Source organism: Tympanuchus pallidicinctus, unplaced genomic scaffold (assembly GCF_026119805.1).
Source record: "Tympanuchus pallidicinctus isolate F22 unplaced genomic scaffold, pur_lepc_1.0 scaffold21, whole genome shotgun sequence".
In the NCBI taxonomy this organism is placed as follows: Eukaryota; Metazoa; Chordata; class Aves; order Galliformes; family Phasianidae; genus Tympanuchus; species Tympanuchus pallidicinctus.
In genome coordinates this window covers 11,791,519-11,810,846 of record NW_026294733.1, presented here as the reverse complement: position 1 = coordinate 11,810,846, position 19,328 = coordinate 11,791,519, and the positions used below count along the sequence as shown (strand labels likewise).

The window sequence follows — 19,328 nt, the reverse complement described above, 5'->3', positions numbered from 1 at the left end:
GGGGTCATTGCTGAGTGCAGCAGCCAGCAATACAGCTGCACTCGTGGTGTTGGGACACAGCGCAACACGTGGGTGTGCAGCGTTGTGGCTTGCCTGGGCTGCACTGAGTAAATAGGAAAGGTGCAGGCTGCATAGAGAGACATTGCTCTGAAAGTAATGCCTGCTCTTTGTTTCCATGGTAATATCCAGTGACAAAAGAGACACTGTCACACTGTTGGATGGTGCAGATTCACAGCTGGAAATTGCTATTTTTAAACAGAGTCACTGTCACATCTGTGCATATTGAACGGTGGTGTACCTGAGCCTGCATGTTGTGCTCATAATAATCTGCAGCAGTGGAGGTGACCCTGTGTTGCTGATGTTTAAACACATCACCCACCACCTCATGGTGCTCAGCTCCGCTGTCTGGTCTCCATAAACCTTCAGCAAGCGTTGGTGAATCTCAGTGGGTGCAATTGTTTCTGCATGGCATAAGTCAGTGCTGCCTGGTTGCCACATACGCACTTCCATGTCAGATGTCAGTTTATCAGACTGCCCTCTGCATCCATCTGTCACGTGGTTCCCAAAGAGAATGGGATGTTGGTGGGAAGGTTCAACCTCTGCTGCCAGACCTTCAACATCCGCCTTGGATATCATGGGCCACCACAGTAGAATGGCAGGCATTACTTTCAGAGAATCCCCTAGAATGTACATTGTTGTTATGAGGAAAGGAAGAAAACATTGAAGTTCTTAATATTTTTCTTGTAACTTCAAAAAAATAAAGAGGAACAAAACCATGAAGTCATTGGGATATTTGACCTTTTTTTGGTGACAGCAATGCATCAGGCTGGTTGGTGGGAATGGTTGCATTTCTTCCTGTGTTCTCAATGTCTTCATTAGAATTTTTTTGATGAAATTTTACTCTTTCAATGCTTTATAATTTAAAACCATTCTTCACAAATGTTCATACTTTGAAAATGCAATGACCTGATTAAACAGTGATGGAGAATGGAGAGATATTTCTGTGTGGTGAGCTGGGGATTGTGAAAGTCTTCCCCAGGCAGGGCTCCAGCTGCAAGGCCCAAGCTGCAGAAAGCAAAGGTAAGAACTGGGAGAAGGAAGATGTGCCTGCTGTCAGTGAAGACCGGGTTGGTGATCATCTAAAGAAGCTGCAGGAGCAGAAGTGCATGGGACACAATGAGATCCATCCATGGGTTCTGATGCAGACCATGTTGCCAAGGCTCTATCCATCATATTTGAAAGGTCATGGCAGTCTGGCAAAGTTTTCACTGATTGGAAAATTGGAAATATAACCCCCTTTTCAAGAAGGAAAAAAAAAGAAGATGCAGTGATCTGAAGTCCACTGAGTCTCATCTCTGTGTCTTTCAAGATCATGAAGCAGATCATCCTGAAGGCCCTTCTGAGGCACGTGGAAAACAGAGTAGGGGATTGGTGGTAACCGACATGGCTTCACCAAGGGCAAGTCATGTATGGCAAACCTGGTGACCTTTTATGATGAAATTACAGCATCAGTGGATGAATGAAGAGCAGCTGATGTCATCCAGGTGGACTTGTGAAAGGTTTGATAAGGTTGCGCATGACATCTGGTCACCAAATTGAAGAGACATGGATTTGATGGTTGGGTTTTGATTGCTGGATAGAGAATTGTCTGTGTGATTGCACTCAGACTGTTGCAGTCATTGCCACAATGTCCATGTAGAGACTGTTGATGTGCATTGGCCCTCAAGGGTCAGTGCTGGGACTGTTTCTATTTCACATCTTTGGAGGTGACCTGGACAAGGAAATTGAGTGCGCCCTCAGCAAGTTTGCAGATGACACCAAGCTGAGTTTGCAGCTGACCTGCTAGAGGGAAGGGCTGCCATCCAGAGGGACTGATCAGGCTGAAGAGGAGGGCCCAGGGCAACCTCATGAAGTTCAAGCAAGGCAAGTGAGAGGTTGTGCACCTGGGTCAAGGCAATCCCTAGCTGAAATACAGGCTGTGCAGAGAACGGCTTGAGAGCAGCCCTGAGGAGAAGGATTTGGGGGTGTTGCTTGCTGAGAGGCTGAAGATGGGCGACAATGTGCTCTGCAGCGCAGAAGGCCGAAGCTTTCCTAGTCTGCATCAAGAGAAGCCTGGCCAGCATGCTGAGGGTGGTGATTCTGACCTCTACTTGTCTCTCTTTAGACCCCGCTTGGAGGACTGTGTCCAGTTCTGGTGCCTGCTACACAAGAAGGCCATGGAGCTGTTGGAGCAGGTCTGGAGGAGGGCCACGAAGATGATGAGGGGGCTGGAGCAGCTCTGCTATGAGAACTGGCAGAGAGAGCTGGGACTGTTCAGCCTAGAGAAGAAAAATGCTGCGAGGGGATCTTATAACGGCCTTCCAGCACATGAAGGGGCCACAGGAAAGGCGATGTGTTTTCACTGAAATGGAGCCTGCATGTCATGCCCTTATTAATGTACATCTGAGGAGCTGACTGTCTCTTGCCACTGCTGAATTACATCGTGCAACACCTCATGGTGCTCACATCCACTGTTTGGTCTCCATAAACATTCATTAAGCCTTGATGAATATCAGCAGGTCTGATTGCTTCTGCATGGAGGAATTCAGTGATGCATCGATACTTCGTATGCATTTACATGTCTGAAGCAGTTTTAACAGACTGCCACCCTTACTGCCATCCAAGTGTACCTTCCTGGACTTACCCAAATTATTGGACACGGTCCCACATAACATCCTGATCACCAATTTGGAGACAAGTGCCTTTGATGGATGGATCTCTCACTCTGTAAGGAATTGGCTGCACGTTTGTGCTCAGGGAGCTGTGGTCAGTGGCTCAATGCCTGAGTGCAGTTCTGTGATGAGTGGCATTTCTCAGGGACTGGTGCTGGCACCAGTGCTATTGGACATCTGTGTGTGTGACATGGACAGGGCCCTGAGTGCAGCAAGGTGGTTGGAAGTGGCTGATCCTTGATGTTCCTTCCAAGCAAAGCCATTCTATGATTCTGTGATTGTGTGCACCCTCTGCAAGTTTGCAGATGACTCCGAGCTGAGTGGGGCTGTGGACATGCTGGATGGAAGGGATGCCATCCAGAGGGACTGATCAGGCTTGAGATGCGGGCCCATGGCAACCTCATGAAGTTCAAGCAAGGCAAGTGAGAGGTTGTGCACCTGGGTCAAGGCAATCCCTAGCTGAAATACAGGCTGTGCAGAGAACAGCTTGAGAGCAGCCCTGAGGAAAAGGACTTTGAGGTGTTGCTTGCTGAGAGGCTGAAGATGGGTGACAGTGTGCTCTGCAGCCCAGAAGGCCGAAGCTTTCCTAGGCTGCATCAAGAGAAGCATGGCCAGCCAGTGGAGAGAAGTGATTCTTCCCCTCAACTCTGACTTTGTGAAACCCCACCTGGAGTCGTGCTGCAAGCTCTGAGGCCACTAACACAAGAAGAACAAGGAGGTGTTGAAGCAGGTTTGGAGGAGGGCCATGGAGACAGTGAGAAGGCTGGAGCAGCTCCGCTATGAGGACAGGCTGAGAGAGCTGGAGTATTTCAGCCTGGGGAAGAGAAACGCTCCGGGGGACCTTATTGTGACCTTCCAGTATCTGAAGGTGGCTGACCAGAAATTTGAGGAGAGGTTTTTATAAAGGCATGTAGTGACAGGATGAGGGGAGATGGCATTGAAATGGAAGATTGTAGATTTGGACTAGATATCAGGCAGAAATTCCTTGCTGTGATGGTGGTGAGATGCTGCAATGGGTTGCCCAGAGTGGTTGTGGTTGCCCCTTCCTTGGAGTGATTCAAGGTCAGGCTGGATGGGGCTGTGAGCAACCTGGTCTGGTGGGAGGTGTCCCAGCCTATAACAGGAGAGCTGAAACTAGCGAGTCTTAAAGATCCCTCCCTTCCAACCCACAGCCTTCTAGGATTCCATGAAATCTCGTGAAGACATGTAGTCGGATTTCTGTGTTGAATATCTGGTTGCGACTCTGGATGTTCAATTTTTTAAATTTGCTGCTGCTATATATATATCGACTGAAAAAGGAGTTGCAGGCATCAATTCATACTCACTCGTATTATTTTATCAAATGTGAAAGAACACCTGATTATTCTTTGCTATTCAGAGCCCCGTGTTTAGCAAATGCATGAAGAGTGAGCAGTTCCTTCCTCTATCCATTTTCCTGTTTAGAAAACGTGTCCCTATTGACATATCTGTTCCATAAAGTGTACTGCCAGATCACTGAGAAGGGAATGTTAGAAAGAAGATGATTTGGCACAAGAGATTCAAACATTGTGTTATGTTGCTCTTATAAAAGGTACTGTTGTGAACAAGGCTGACACTGTTGAACTGATATAAAAAAAGACTCGGAGAGCCATTCCTGTAATAAAACGGATGGTGTTGTTCTGACAAACTTTGAAGAGATGTTTGTTTGTTTCTTTGTTTCTGGGAAAAGCCCGCAAAAGAACTTTGGAAACATTTGGGGCTTTTATAGTGTTCAATGCTTGCAACAGAAGAAGTATTTACAAGACGTTTTCATCCCCTTCTCGTTGCCCCTGTGCTTCCTACAGCGGCTGTGGTTGAGTTCGGGGCTGATTTTAGCGGGTGCGGGGATTTGGGTGGGTCGGGCTGGCGGCTGTCGGGGCGGGCGAGGAGGCGGGGAGGTGGCGGGCGCTGCAGCTTCGTTGCGTTGTCCGAGGCGGCGTGCGGGCAGGAGCGCGGGCGCTGGCTGTGGGCGCTGCCCGGGGCGGCGGCGTGTGCGAGCGGGAGGCAGCGGGGGTGCGCGCGTGTGTGCGGGGTGCGTGTGGCGGCGAAAGGGCGCGGGCAGGAGCGCGTCCCGTCCCCGGAGCAGTCCCGGCGCGGGCCGCAGGGTGGTGCTCGTGGCCAAGGCGGCGCCGAGCGGCTGCGGGCGGGGCGGGGAGAGGGAGAGGCCGAGCCGAGCGCAGCGCAGCGCAGCGCATCCGGGAGGAGGCGGCGGAGAGCGGCGGCGGAGAGCGGCGGCGGAGAGCGGCGGCGGAGAGCGGCGGCGGAGAGCGGCGGCGGAGAGCGGCGGCGGAGAGCGGCGGCGGAGAGCGGCGGCGGAGAGCGGCGGCGAGCGGTTGTCCGTGCTGCCGTGAGGTGCGTGTGAGCCGCCGCCGCGCTGTGACGATCGCGCTCCGGGCTCCGGGCTCAGTCCGCAGTCGGCGAGAGGCGGCGAGAGAGCCGAGCGGGGAGGGAGGCCCACCGTCCGTCCCGCCGCGCTGCTGCCAGGCGCCGCTTCCCGCGGAGGAGCGCGCTTCCCGGCCGGCCGGAGGGTGTCCGGCGGCCCGGCATGGCGGCTGCGAGGCAAGTGCTGTGTGTGTGGGCTTTGCTGGGCGTGGCGCGCGTTCGCTGCGAGCCCATCCGCTACTCCGTGGCCGAGGAGGGCGAGAGCGGCTCGCCGGTGGGCGACGTGGCGGAGGACGCGGGGCTGGCCCCGGCGCAGCTCTGGGCTCGCCGGGCGCGCATCGCCTCGCCGGCCGGCCGGCAGCACTTTGGCTTAGAGCGCGGCAGCGGCCGCCTCGTGCTCGCCGAGCGGCTCGATCGGGAGGAGCTGTGCGGACGCTCCCGCACCTGCACGCTCGCCTTCGAGCTGCTGCTCGCCGACCCGCTGCAGTTCTTTCCCATTGAGGTGTCCGTGGAGGACATCAATGACCACTCGCCGGTCTTCCCGGACGAACGGCTGACCTTTAAGATCCCTGAGAGGGGCGACCCAGGCTCCCGTTTCCCTGTGGCAGCAGCTCAGGACCTGGACATTGGCAGCAATGACATCCAGGCTTACAGCATCGTTCCTGAGAACGAGTTCTTCACTGTCTCCTATCAGACTCAAAGTGAGAGCGAGATGCATGTCGACCTTGTTTTGCAAAAGCCTCTGGACAGAGAGGAGCAGCCAGAGATGGATTTCACTCTCGTTGCCACGGATGGGGGCTCTCCACCGAGAAGTGCAACCACCCAAATCCACATCACAGTTCTGGACGTAAATGACAATGCTCCCATCTTCACACAGAAAGTGTTCAGTGGGCATGTTTTGGAAAATGCTCCAAAGGGTTTTGTGGTTCTCAGAGTGGTGGCAAATGATGCTGATGATGGAATAAATGGTGACATTACATATCAATTTACACAACCAGGTGGACAGACGTATTCAGATTTTACAGTTGACCCCACGAGTGGTGAAATTCGAGTCATGAAAAGTCTGGATTTTGAGACTGTGCAGAAATATGAATTCAGTTTGAGGGCCGTGGACGGAGGGGGCCTTTCAGCCATGTGCAAGGTAGTGGTGGAGGTGATGGATGTGAACGACAACGCACCAGAGATCGTGGTCAGTTCCTTCAGCAGCCCGATCCCGGAGAATGCAGCACCCGGGACAGTGGTCGCCCTCTTCTCTGTCACCGACAAGGATTCCGGTGTGAATGGGGAGATCAGCTGTGCCCTGGCAGAACAGCTGTCGTTCTCCCTGCGGCCGGCGTTTAAGAACTACTACGAGCTGGTGACCGTGAGCGCGTTGGACCGGGAGCAAACGGCACGTTACACGGTGGTTGTCACGGCCGCAGATGCAGGGTCTCCTCGTCTGAGCGGCAGCCACACGTTCACCGTGGACGTCTCGGACGTGAATGACAACGCGCCCGTGTTCAACCAGACGTCGTACACCATGTACGTGCACGAGAACAACGTCCCCGCGCTGCTGGTCGGGGCCGTGCAGGCAAGGGACGCGGACGCGGGAGCCAACGGCAAGGTGAGCTATTCGCTGGTGGCGGCCGATCCGCCCGAGCGAGAGCCGTGCTCGTGCGTGTCCGTGAACTCCGAGAGCGGAGCCGTGTTCGTGCTGCGGCCGCTGGACTACGAGCAGCTGAGGCAGCTGGAGGTGGTGGTGAGCGCTGCGGACGCGGGGTCCCCTCCCCTGAGCAGCAGCGTCGGCGTCCGCCTGCTGGTGGTGGACGAGAACGACAACGCGCCGCTGGTGCTGCACCCCAGCGCGCAGGACGGCGGCCCTGCTTGGAGCGAGCCGGTGCCCGCGTGGGCCGAAGCGGGGGACCTGGTGAGCAAAGTGGTGGCCGTGGACGCCGACTCGGGGCAGAACTCGTGGCTTTCGTACCGGCTGCTGAGGGCCACGGAGCCGGGGCTGTTTGCCGTGGGCGCCCAAAGCGGGGAGGTGCGGCTGAGGAGGCCGCCGACGGAGAGGGACGCGGCGAAGCAGAAGCTGGTCGTGCTGGTGCGGGACAACGGGCGGCCGCCGCTGTCGGCCACGGCGGCGCTCAGCGTGCTCCTCCTGCACGGCTCCCGGGACGCTGAGCTGCCGCAGCAGAGCCCCGCCGCGCACGACGACGACGGCTCCCTCACCGCCTCCTTGATCGTCGCCTTGGTCTTGGTCTCGCTCCTGTTCCTGGTGTCGGCGGCGGCCTTTGCGGCGTGCAAGGCGTGCAAGAGCAAGGAGCCGAGTAGCGGGCACGTGCTGTACGGCCCCAGCGGCGTGCCGAGCTGCGTGGCTGACGGGGCCGCTGCCGGCACCCTGCCCCACGCCTATTGCTACGAGCTCAGCCTCACCACGGGCTCGGGCAGCAGCGAGTTCCAGTTCCTCAAGCCCGTGCTGCCCAGCCTGCCGGCGCAGCGCTGCAGCACGGGGGTGGCCGGCGACGATGCCGAGCATTTCCCTGCTGTCCCTGTCCCCGTGGGGGATGCTGATGTCGAGAGCCCCGGGATGCAGGCTGTGGGACAGTTTCACGGCTTGTAATTACCACTGCGTCTGCGCTTCCAGCTGATTCATGGCTTGTTTAGTGAGGCTTCTGTGCTTTGATAGTTAACTCCATGTCTGCTTGTTTAGATCTGCATTTGTAGTTTTCCTCCCATTCCACAAGAACGTAAGTGTAATTGGAAGCTGTGGATATTAACAGGAAAGTGAGTGTGTGCTTTCTGAGTCTCCCCTAGATTTCAGTCCCTCAGCCTTCTAGCTCTGGCCACAACAGAAATTCCCTGTGTTTCAAGAGGTCCCCAGAAATGTGTGTTTCTGCTGACAGCCCATCTGCCAGCTGGATGAGGACAGAGCGTGCAGGATGTGAGGGCTGGATTTGGTGCCACCTGTGAAGCGAGCAGAGTTCATCAGTTGCATTGGTTGGCTTCCTGTGGCTGATGAGGGCTTGCATGCAAGCATTTCCAGGCACGCCACTGAGTGAGGAGAGCGGGACCTGCCAATGCTCCAGCCTGGAAATACGTTTGTCCTGCTCTATTGAATCTTCCAGCCACGTTCACTGGACGCACAGGGAGTTGCAGCTTTGCTTTGTGCACATGGGCTGCATTCTCTGACGTTAACGGAAATCATGAAGAGGGTAAGAAGGTTTCTGTTATAATTCCCCATTATGCAACTTCCCTGTGTGACTTGTTTTGGTTTGTGTTGAATGCCATCGGTGTGCAGTGCTGTCTGTTGCAGTGAAAGGTTCTTTTTGTGTTGAAGTGCTTTTGTATAAATGCTTCAGTAATTGTAACTTGAGGTGGAGCAAGAGCAGATAGAGCTGGGGCAGAGCTGGCATGGCTGATGATCCCCTGGAAGTGTAGTGGGCAGCATCTGAGTGTGTGAGAGAGCTTCTGAGGGCTTGGATTTTTGTGTTTGTTTAGAATGCCTCGTGTTCCCTCTACTCCCTTAAGCTGCAGCAACAACACGGTGCCTGTTTTATACGTGCCATGTAAAGACAGGATTCTGATGTGTTCTGTGTGTTTCTGGATTGCCTCTGTAGTGGGGTTCTTTGCCCGGTGCCCAGCTCCTTTCTTGTCCCATGTGCTGGGTGATCATTTGGGCCGTGCTTATCCGTGTGGGGATGCAGAAGTGCAGAGGTGCGGGGCTCAGTGTGTGGGGCAGTTTTCTGGGGTTCTGTTCATTAGCAGTGAGTCTGCCCAGCTGGTGTCTTAGTGGGTGGAGAAAGGAAGGGCTGTGTGCAATGGCATGGAGCTGCAGAGGGAAGCTGCGTTTGCAGTTGGCATCACACATTCCCAGACCGCTGAGTGAGAAGGAAGGTTTCCCTGCATGTTCTCTGAAGGAAGGTGATGAACAGAAACGTGCAGCAGGTTCTGAGAGTGCTGCTCTGGAGCCCTGTGCTCCAAGAGGTGCAGGCACTGCCTTCTTGCTTTGCAGCGCTGTGCTTCTCCCCGTGTGTGCTGTGTGTTTTGCCTCCTGGTCATGATGTCTCTCCATCCAGCTGTGCTCTTATCCAGCCACTCTGATGCATTCTCCTGCAGCTCAGCTGTTCAACGGGGTCATTGCTGAGTGCAGCAGCCAGCAATACAGCTGCACTCGTGGTGTTGGGACACAGCGCAACACGTGGGTGTGCAGCGTTGTGGCTTGCCTGGGCTGCACTGAGTAAATAGGAAAGGTGCAGGCTGCATAGAGAGACATTGCTCTGAAAGTAATGCCTCCTATTTATTTCCATGATAATATCCAGTGACAAAAGAGACACTGTCACACTGTTGGATGGTGCAGATTCACAGCTGGAAATTGCTATTTTTAAACAGAGTCACTGTCACATCTGTGCATATTGAACGGTGGTGTACCTGAGCCTGCATGTTGTGCTCATAATAATCTGCAGCAGTGGAGGTGACCCTGTGTTGCTGATGTTTAAACACATCACCCACCACCTCATGGTGCTCAGCTCCGCTGTCTGGTCTCCATAAACCTTCAGCAAGCGTTGGTGAATCTCAGTGGGTGCAATTGTTTCTGCATGGCATAAGTCAGTGCTGCCTGGTTGCCACATACGCACTTCCATGTCAGATGTCAGTTCATCAGACTGCCCTCTGCATCCATCTGTCACGTGGTTCCCAAAGAGAATGGGATGTTGGTGGGAAGGTTCAACCTCTGCTGCCAGACCTTCAACATCCGCCTTGGATATCATGGGCCACCACAGTAGAATGGCAGGCATTACTTTCAGAGCAGCCCTTAGAAAGTACATCATTGTCATTACGAAAGGAAGAAAACATTGAAGTTCTTAATATTTTTCTTATAACTTCAAAAAAATAAAGAAGAATAAAACCATGAAGTCATTGGGATTTTTGACCTTTTTTTTTGGTGACAGCAATGCATCAAGCTGGGTTGGTGGGAATGGTTGCATTTCTTCCTGTGTTCTCAATGTCTTCATTAGAGTTTTTTTGATGAAATTTTACTCTTTCAATGGTTTATAATTTAAAACCATTCTTCACAAATGTTCATACTTTGAAAATGCAATGACGTGATTAAACAGTGATGGAGAATGGAGAGATATTTCTGTGGTGAGCTGGGGATTGTGAAAGTCTTCTCCAGGCAGGGCTTCAGCTGCACGGCCCAAGCTGCAGAAAGCAAAGGTAAGAACTGGGAGAAGGAAGATGTGCCTGCTGTCAGTGAAGACCGGGTTGGTGATCATCTAAAGAACCTGCAGGAGCAGAAGTGCATGGGACCCAATGAGATCCATCCATGTATTCTGAGGCGGATGAAGTGTCCAAACTGCTACTGCTCATATGTGAAGTTTCTTGCCTGTCGGGTGAAATTCCCACTGATTGGAAAATTGAAATATAACTCCTATTTTCACAAAGGGAAAAAAATAACTTGTAGAGATCTGAAGGCCACTGAGTCTCACCTGTGTGCCTTGGAAGATCATGAAGCAGATCATCCTGAAGGCCCTTCTGAGCCACATGGACAACAGAGGAGGTGATTGGTGGTAACCAACATGGCTTCGCCAAGGGCAAGTCATGTATGGAAAACCTGGTGATCTTTTATGATGAAGTTACATCATCAGTGGATGAATGAAGAGCAGCTGATGTCATCCAGGTGGACTTGTGAAAGGTTTGATAAGGTTGTGCATGACATCTGGTCACCAAATTGAACAAAACATGGATTTGATGGACAGAGCGCTCGGTGCTCAAGGAATTGGCTGGATGGTCGCACTCAGTTGTAGTCAATACTGCGATGTCCAGGTGGAGGCCGTTGATGTGTGTCTGTCCTCAGGGCTCACTGCTGGGAGTGGTGTTCTTTAACATCTTTGGAGGTGACATGGCCAGTGGAACTGAGTGCACGCTCAGTAGTATTGCAGATGACACAGAGCTGAATGGTGCAGTTGACATGCTAGAGGGAAGGGATGCCATCCAGAGGAACCTGGTCAGGCTGAAGAGGTGGTCCCATGCCAACCTCATGAAGGTCAACTAAGACAAGATCACAGAATCACAAGGTTGGAAAGGACCTGCAAGATCATCCCGTCCAAAAACCCTCCCATCACCATTGCTACCAGAAGCTCTAAACCAGATCTCGCAGCTCCTCATCCAGTCACCTCTTGAACACTGCCAGGAACGGCGGCTCCACCACCTCCCTGGGCATCCATTCCAGTGCCTGACCGCTCTATAAGAGAAAAAGTTCTTCTTTATGTCTAACTTAAACCTCGTCTGTTACAACTTGTGGCCATTTCCTTGTTTGTTGCCTGGGAGAAGAGGCCAAAACCCTCCTCATCTCAACCTCCCTTGAAAGTTGTAGAGTATAATGAAGTCTTCCCTGAGCCTCCTCTTCTCCAGGCTGAACAATCCCAACTCCCTCAGCCATTCCTCATAAGACTTCTGCTCCAGACCCCTCACCAGTTTTGTTGCCCTTGTCTGGACACGCTTCAGGGCCTCAATGTCTTTCTTGTTGTGAGGGGCCCAAAACTGAACACAGTAGTCCAGGTGCGGCCTCCCTGCTCCTGCTGGCCACAATATTTCTAATGCAGGCCAGGATGGCATTGGCCCTCTTGGCCCCCTGGGCACACTGTGGGCTCCTGTTCAGCCGAGCATCAACCAACACGCCCAGGTCCCTTTCCTCTTCACAGTCATGCAGCCATTCAGCACTAAGCCTAATCCACTGCATGTGGTTATTGGGGCCAAAGTGCAGGATCCGGCACTGGGTCTTGTTGAACCTCATCCCATTCATCTCATCCCAGCGTTCCAGCTAATCAAGATCCCGCTGAAGGGCCTCCCTACCCTCAGGAAGATCAACAACACCCCCAACTTGTTGTCATCTGCAAACTTTCTGAGGGTGCACTCAATGCCCCTCTTCCAGGTCATCAATAAAGATATTAAACAAGATGGGCCCCAGTACTGACCTCTGGGGGAAGCCATTTGTAATGGGTCACCAGCTGGTCTTTGCTCCATTAATTAGTACTGATGGGCACAGCCCTCTAGCCAGTTCCTTACTGAAAGAAAGGAATGCCTGTCCAGGCCACAGGCAGCCAGTTTCCCCAGAAGAATGCTGTGAGAGACCGTGTCAAAGGCTTTGCTGAAGCCTAGGTAGAGTACATCAACAGCCTTCCTACCTACATCTACCAGTCTGATCATGCAGTCCTAGAAGGAGAAGAGGTTGGTCAAGCACAACCTGCATTTCATGAACTGGTGCTGGCTGGGCCTGATCCCCTGGATGCCTCACACGTGCCGTGTGATCTCACCCAAGATGATTTGCTCCATAACTTTCTCTGGTACTGAAGTCAGGCTGTCAGGCCTGTAGTTCCCTGGCTCCTCCTTACGGCCCTTCTTGTAAATGGGAGTCACATCAGCAAGCCTCCAATCCTCTGGGAGCTCTCCAGACAACCAGGAACGCTGGAAGATGGCAGAGAGTGACTCAGCAATCACCTCCACCAGCTCCCTCAGCATTTTAGGATGGAGTCCATCTGGCCCCATGGACTTGTGACAGTCCAGATGGAGGAGCAACTCTCTCACTCTCCCTGCCTGAATCACTGGGAGTGTCTGTAGCATCCCAGACTTCCAGATCAGGCCATTAATTATCGATAACTGATAGCTGATAACAGATGACTGGTTTGCCTAGTAACAGCAGATGTAAAAAAGGCGTTGAGGACCTCCGCCTTCTCCTTATCCTCAGATAAAGAAGTTCAGTGTGTTTGGATGGATTGTAACACAAATCCAGGAATTCTCTTGAAGAACATTCTGTGCAAATGGAACAGGGACAGAAGTGTAAAAGCAGCCCTCACTTTATTGCAATCCCTTTTATTCTTTCTTACTGCGGATTCTCAATGAGCAGCGGTGACAATGTGGTCTGCAGAGTCTGCAGTCTTAGAAGAGGCTGCATGAATTTTCATTTCTTTTATTTTCATTTTTCTGCATGGATTGTGATGGAGCACTGTCAGATGTGCTCCCCTTGAAATATCCTGTTCTCCAAACAGAGCAAGGGATTGCCGCGGCGCGTGTGGAAATGTTGAATTAAAAGTGCAATGGCATGGAATATTTGGAAAGAGACGCTGCGTTGCGCTGCGTGTTTTCTTCTTTCGTTGTCCGCTGCGTGTGGCGGCGAGAGGGCGCGGGCAGGAGCGCGTCCCGTCCCCGGAGCAGTCCCGGCGCGGGCCGCAGGGTGGTGCTCGTGGCCAAGGCGGCGCCGAGCGGCTGCGGGCGGGGCGGGGAGAGGGAGAGGCCGAGCCGAGCGCAGCGCAGCGCAGCGCAGCGCATCCGGGAGGAGGCGGCGGAGAGCGGCGGCGGAGAGCGGCGGCGGAGAGCGGCGGCGGAGAGCGGCGGCGGAGAGCGGCGGCGGAGAGCGGCGGCGGAGAGCGGCGGCGGAGAGCGGCGGCGGAGAGCGGCGGCGAGCGGTTGTCCGTGCTGCCGTGAGGTGCGTGTGAGCCGCCGCCGCGCTGTGACGATCGCGCTCCGGGCTCCGGGCTCAGTCCGCAGTCGGCGAGAGGCGGCGAGAGAGCCGAGCGGGGAGGGAGGCCCACCGTCCGTCCCGCCGCGCCGCTGCCGGGCGCCGCTTCCCGCGGAGGAGCGCGCTTCCCGGCCGGCCGGAGGGTGTCCGGCGGCCCGGCATGGCGGCTGCGAGGCAAGTGCTGTGTGTGTGGGCTTTGCTGGGCGTGGCGCGCGTTCGCTGCGAGCCCATCCGCTACTCCGTGGCCGAGGAGGGCGAGAGCGGCTCGCCGGTGGGCGACGTGGCGGAGGACGCGGGGCTGGCCCCGGCGCAGCTCTGGGCTCGCCGGGCGCGCATCGCCTCGCCGGCCGGCCGGCAGCACTTTGGCTTAGAGCGCGGCAGCGGCCGCCTCGTGCTCGCCGAGCGGCTCGATCGGGAGGAGCTGTGCGGACGCTCCCGCACCTGCACGCTCGCCTTCGAGCTGCTGCTCGCCGACCCGCTGCAGTTCTTTCCCATTGAGGTGTCCGTGGAGGACGTCAATGACCACTCGCCGGTCTTCCCGGACGAACGGGTGACCTTTAAGATCCCTGAAACCAGCGACCCGGGCTCCCGTTTCCCAGTAGAGGCTGCTCAGGACCTGGACATTGGCAGCAATGACATCCAGGCTTACAGCATCGCTCCTGAGAACGAGTTCTTCAGTGTCTTCAGGCAGAGCGAGAGCGCCAAGTTTATAGAACTGATTTTGCAAAAGCCTCTGGACAGAGAGGAGCAGCCAGAGATGGATTTCTCTCTCATTGCCACAGATGGGGGCTCTCCACCGCGCACAGGTTCCACTCAAGTGCACATTGTTGTTCTGGATGTAAATGACAATGCTCCAGTCTTCACAGAGAAGCAGTATATTGTTAACGTTCTGGAAAATGCTCCAGAGGGTTCGGTGATTCTCAAAGTCATCGCCAGTGATGCAGATGAGGGTGCTAATGGTGACATTTCCTATCAGCTCAGCCAATCAGCTGGACGTAGCCATTCATTATTCACAATTAACTCCAGAACAGGTGAAATTGAAATTGCACAGGCTTTGGATTTTGAGACCGCACAAAAACATGAGTTCACCGTGCTGGCAATTGACGGTGGGGGTCTCTCAGCCATGTGCAATGTGGTAGTGGATGTGATGGATGTGAACGACAACGCACCAGAGATCGTGGTCAGTTCCTTCAGCAGCCCGATCCCGGAGAATGCAGCACCCGGGACAGTGGTCGCCCTCTTCTCTGTCACCGACAAGGATTCCGGTGTGAATGGGGAGATCAGCTGTGCCCTGCAAGAACAGCTGTCGTTCTCCCTGCGGCCGGCCTTTAAGAACTACTACGAGCTGGTGACCGTGAGCGCGTTGGACCGGGAGCAAACGGCACGTTACACGGTGGTTGTCACGGCCGCAGATGCAGGGTCTCCTCGTCTGAGCGGCAGCCACACGTTCACCGTGGACGTCTCGGACGTGAATGACAACGCGCCCGTGTTCAACCAGACGTCGTACACCATGTACGTGCACGAGAACAACGTCCCCGCGCTGCTGGTCGGGGCCGTGCAGGCAAGGGACGCGGACGCGGGAGCCAACGGCAAGGTGAGCTATTCGCTGGTGGCGGCCGATCCGCCCGAGCGAGAGCCGTGCTCGTGCGTGTCCGTGAACTCCGAGAGCGGAGCCGTGTTCGTGCTGCGGCCGCTGGACTACGAGCAGCTGAGGCAGCTGGAGGTGGTGGTGAGCGCTGCGGACGCGGGGTCCCCTCCCCTGAGCAGCAGCGTCGGCGTCCGCCTGCTGGTGGTGGACGAGAACGACAACGCGCCGCTGGTGCTGCACCCCAGCGCGCAGGACGGCGGCCCTGCTTGGAGCGAGCCGGTGCCCGCGTGGGCCGAAGCGGGGGACCTGGTGAGCAAAGTGGTGGCCGTGGACGCCGACTCGGGGCAGAACTCGTGGCTTTCGTACCGGCTGCTGAGGGCCACGGAGCCGGGGCTGTTTGCCGTGGGCGCCCAAAGCGGGGAGGTGCGGCTGAGGAGGCCGCCGACGGAGAGGGACGCGGCGAAGCAGAAGCTGGTCGTGCTGGTGCGGGACAACGGGCGGCCGCCGCTGTCGGCCACGGCGGCGCTCAGCGTGCTCCTCCTGCACGGCTCCCGGGACGCTGAGCTGCCGCAGCAGAGCCCCGCCGCGCACGACGACGACGGCTCCCTCACCGCCTCCTTGATCGTCGCCTTGGTCTTGGTCTCGCTCCTGTTCCTGGTGTCGGCGGCGGCCTTTGCGGCGTGCAAGGCGTGCAAGAGCAAGGAGCCGAGTAGCGGGCACGTGCTGTACGGCCCCAGCGGCGTGCCGAGCTGCGTGGCTGACGGGGCCGCTGCCGGCACCCTGCCCCACGCCTATTGCTACGAGCTCAGCCTCACCACGGGCTCGGGCAGCAGCGAGTTCCAGTTCCTCAAGCCCGTGCTGCCCAGCCTGCCGGCGCAGCGCTGCAGCACGGGGGTGGCCGGCGACGATGCCGAGCATTTCCCTGCTGTCCCTGTCCCCGTGGGGGATGCTGATGTCGAGAGCCCCGGGATGCAGGCTGTGGGACAGTTTCACGGCTTGTAATTACCACTGCGTCTGCGCTTCCAGCTGATTCATGGCTTGTTGATAGTAATATATCTAATTTGATTATTTAATTTGATTTCCATGGGATTAGCTCCACAATTGTAGTTTGCATCCCATTTCACATGAATGTTATCTGTTCACTCTGCTCCCCTGAAATTACGACCACAACAGCATATAGCTCTGGACATCCTTCACACCCAATCTGTGGGGCAGCTTTCTGGGTTGTCCTTTAATTAGCATCCTATCTGTACATGCATAGGTTTGATGACTTGTCTTTCATTGTGATCTGTGCTATGATACCTCATTATATTTTCTCCAGAGTCAGTGTACATTTTCTCTTAGAATGTCACCACCACGCTCGTTGAGAACAATGCTTTTTTACTCTCCTCTTCAATATAAAATCATTAAACGATATCTAATAATTTTTCTCTCTTTTAAGCAGACATATTTTCCATCTGTTTTGTGACCTTTTCTGATATGCTTCTGAAATGTGTTTATTTCCTTGTTATCCCAGTAATGTCTTGTCCCATTTGCTGCTGTATGAAGCTACAGACCTCACAGTTTCTTACTCAGTTCTGGAACAAAACTGTGAGACTGGGCACATAAATCCTCTGCTCTGGACAATGCAGCATAGCCTAGCTGCCATGTCAGCTGGGCAAGGAAGCTGTGAGGTCTGTGTTACATTGCAGTGTAAGTATTACTGGCTTTCTTTGCTGGATTACAGATCTCTTTCTCTCTGAGATTTGTAGTTTGCCTTCAATGTCTTCCCATGTAACAGTTGTTTCTACATGAACTGCACTAGGGCTTCCCAAGAAGTTGCTCTCATCCACACATTATGATATGAGCTCTTGCATATTAACTATCAAAATGGGTAGTTTCTCTGAGTCCAACATTTCTCTAAGGGAGAGTTAAAAACTGCGCAAAAAGTCTATAAAAGGTGTGTATAAAAGGTGGATGATGTGTCTCCCTTGGGTTGCCTCATACTATAGCAGCACTGATAATGTTGGAATGAGCTTTACTCAACTGTGCAAATATGTACATTGTGTTTGGATGCATTCTAGGACAAGTCCACGAGTTGCCTCATAGGGCATGGAAGTCACTACCAAGATGTGTGCAACCAAGGCCCTTCCTCTTTGGCCTTCATTCCTGTTTGCTGAGGCTTCTCTGTGTGAAAATCTACTATGATATGATTTTCCAGGTTTTTCTTACAACTCTAGCAGTCTCTCTCTTTTTTTCCCCCTTTTTCTTTTACAAACTCAGTTTTAATTGTCTTATCTATTCCCTTTAAGAAGTACTGTCACCCCACGTATAATAATTGATTATTGGGATGATATGTGGTACAGCACTATTTGGAAACTCTCATGCCGTGCTGAGCTGAAGTTATAAACTGTATTTGTAAATCAAGATGATCCTGTCTGTAATACTGAAATAAAAAAACCACCTGAGTGCCATTCTTTCAATAAAAGTTTTTGTGGGTAAAGACTCTTCAGTGTTATTCTATTAGGTTTGTGGAATATACCATGCCACCTGGATACATTTACATCTGTGAGTCCCAGTAAGATTCATGGCAGGGTACTGAAAGAGCTGGCTGATGTCATCATGAGATACCCCTCAATTATTTTTTATATGTCTTGGGAATCAGGAGAGGTTCCAGTTGACTGCATGTTGGCAGTCATTGCCACTGAGAGAAAAATTGAAGACATTGATACTTACAGACCTGTCAGTCTCACTTTGGTACCTGTCAAAATTAAAGAGGAGATTTTGCTGGGAGTTACTGAAAAGCACTTGAAAGTCTATGCAGTCATTGGTCACAGCCAACATGGGTTCATAAAGGGAAAGTTCTATTCAGTGTGTTTAATTTCCTATGAAAAGACTTCCCACCTAGCTGACCAAGGAAAACCAGCTGATGTAATCTTTTGGGATTTCAGCAAAGCTTTCAAGACCGTTTTTCACAGTATCTTCCTACACAGATTCTCCAGCATATGGCTAGATAAAAACATAATACAGCAGGTGAGCAATTGGTTGATGAGTAAGACTCAAAGTGTTGTGGCAAATGGACTTCCATCAAGCTGATGACCAGTCACTTACAGGGGTTCCACAGGGCTCCATTTTAGGGCCAGTTCTCTTTAATGTTTTCATCAGTGACCTGGACTTAAGCCTTGACAGTATGATAAGTTTGGAGATGATATCAAACTGGGAGATGTTTATTCTATCAAGGTTAGAGAGACTTTGCAGAGAGATCTTGAAAATTTGGAGGGTTGGACAACAACCAACCACATGCAGTTTAACAAGAGCAAGTGCTTGATTCTGCACATGGGACAGGGAAATCATGGATATATGTTCAGATGGGGAGAGGAGAGGTTGGAGAGCAGCTGGCAGAAAGGGAGCTTGGGTTCCAGCTGGCTACAAATTGAATCTGCATCATAATATAGTCCAACAGTCAAAAGGGCCATCCATGCTCCGGGGTGGATCAGACCCAGCACAGCCAACCACGTGAGGGAAGATATTGTCCTGCTCTGCTCCGCCTGCTGTGGCCTCACCTCAAGCACTGGGTGCAGTTCAAGGCAGCACAATTTAAGGACATAAAACTACTAGAGATAATCCTATGAAGATAGTGAAGGATCAGGAAAGTTGGACATATGAGGAGCAGCTGACATCCCATGATTTGTTCAGCCTAGAGAAGAGGAAACTTACAACGAAGGCAGGAAATGGGCATGGCTGGATTCGCTGGTCAAACTGATGGATAAAAATGAAATGCACAAGCAGCAGAAACAGGGATGTGAGGCCTGGGAATAATATAGAGGCGCCATCCAGACATGCAGAGATGGAATCAGGTAAGCGAAGGAACCTAAACTTGGTAAGAGATGTGAAAGTTAACAAGAAGAGATTCTAAGGTACATCGATCAGAAGAGAAAGGCCAAGAGAAGTGTAACCTCTCTGATAAATGAGAAGATTTTCTTTGGACCTTGACTGTAGTTTTATCTTATCTAACTGAGGGAGTTCGTAATTCTCCTTCCCTTCATGGATGGAACATGACAACAAATCTATATGACGTGCATCCTGATGGCTGATGTATTTGCTAAGCCACTCTCATCATATTTGAAAAGTCATGGCTGTCAAGTGAGTTCCCCAGAGA

General features: G+C 53.1%; 3 protein-coding genes across 7 annotated transcripts in view; all 3 read left to right on the top strand.

Annotated features, from left to right (window-relative positions):
- LOC128081339 (uncharacterized) overlaps nucleotides 1-8,155 on the top strand; it is a 51,171-nt gene extending 43,016 nt beyond the window's left edge. The window contains 3 exon segments of the mRNA XM_052684454.1: nucleotides 2,165-2,234; nucleotides 4,566-5,135; nucleotides 5,137-8,155. Of these exon segments, the coding sequence (XP_052540414.1) occupies nucleotides 2,165-2,234; nucleotides 4,566-5,135; nucleotides 5,137-7,710 (3,214 nt within the window). The 3' untranslated portion in view covers nucleotides 7,711-8,155.
- The window catches only part of LOC128081406 (protocadherin beta-15-like), a 63,999-nt gene extending 52,950 nt beyond the window's left edge, over nucleotides 1-11,049 (top strand). For 2 of the 5 annotated variants that reach the window (XM_052684605.1, XM_052684608.1), the window contains one exon: nucleotides 8,410-8,831. The gene's annotated coding sequence lies outside the window, so the exon portion shown is untranslated. Of the gene's footprint in view, nucleotides 1-8,246; nucleotides 8,832-10,529 lie in introns of those variants that run through there. The other 3 variants (XM_052684611.1, XM_052684610.1, XM_052684609.1) reach the window with 3 other exon arrangements.
- Nucleotides 11,050-13,677: 2,628 nt separating this feature from the next.
- LOC128081416 (protocadherin beta-15-like) lies at nucleotides 13,678-17,672 on the top strand. Its single transcript, XM_052684627.1, has one exon. It carries the CDS (start codon nucleotides 13,763-13,765, stop codon nucleotides 16,190-16,192), a length of 2,430 nt encoding a protein of 809 aa, XP_052540587.1. The 5' UTR covers nucleotides 13,678-13,762; the 3' UTR covers nucleotides 16,193-17,672.
- The last annotated feature ends 1,656 nt before the right edge of the window (nucleotides 17,673-19,328 follow it).

Excerpts from the sequence above, each read along its gene's own strand:
- LOC128081416 (XM_052684627.1), top strand. The coding sequence starts at position 13,763 with ATGGCGGCTGCGAGGCAAGTGCTGTGTGTGTGGGCTTTGCTGGGCGTG.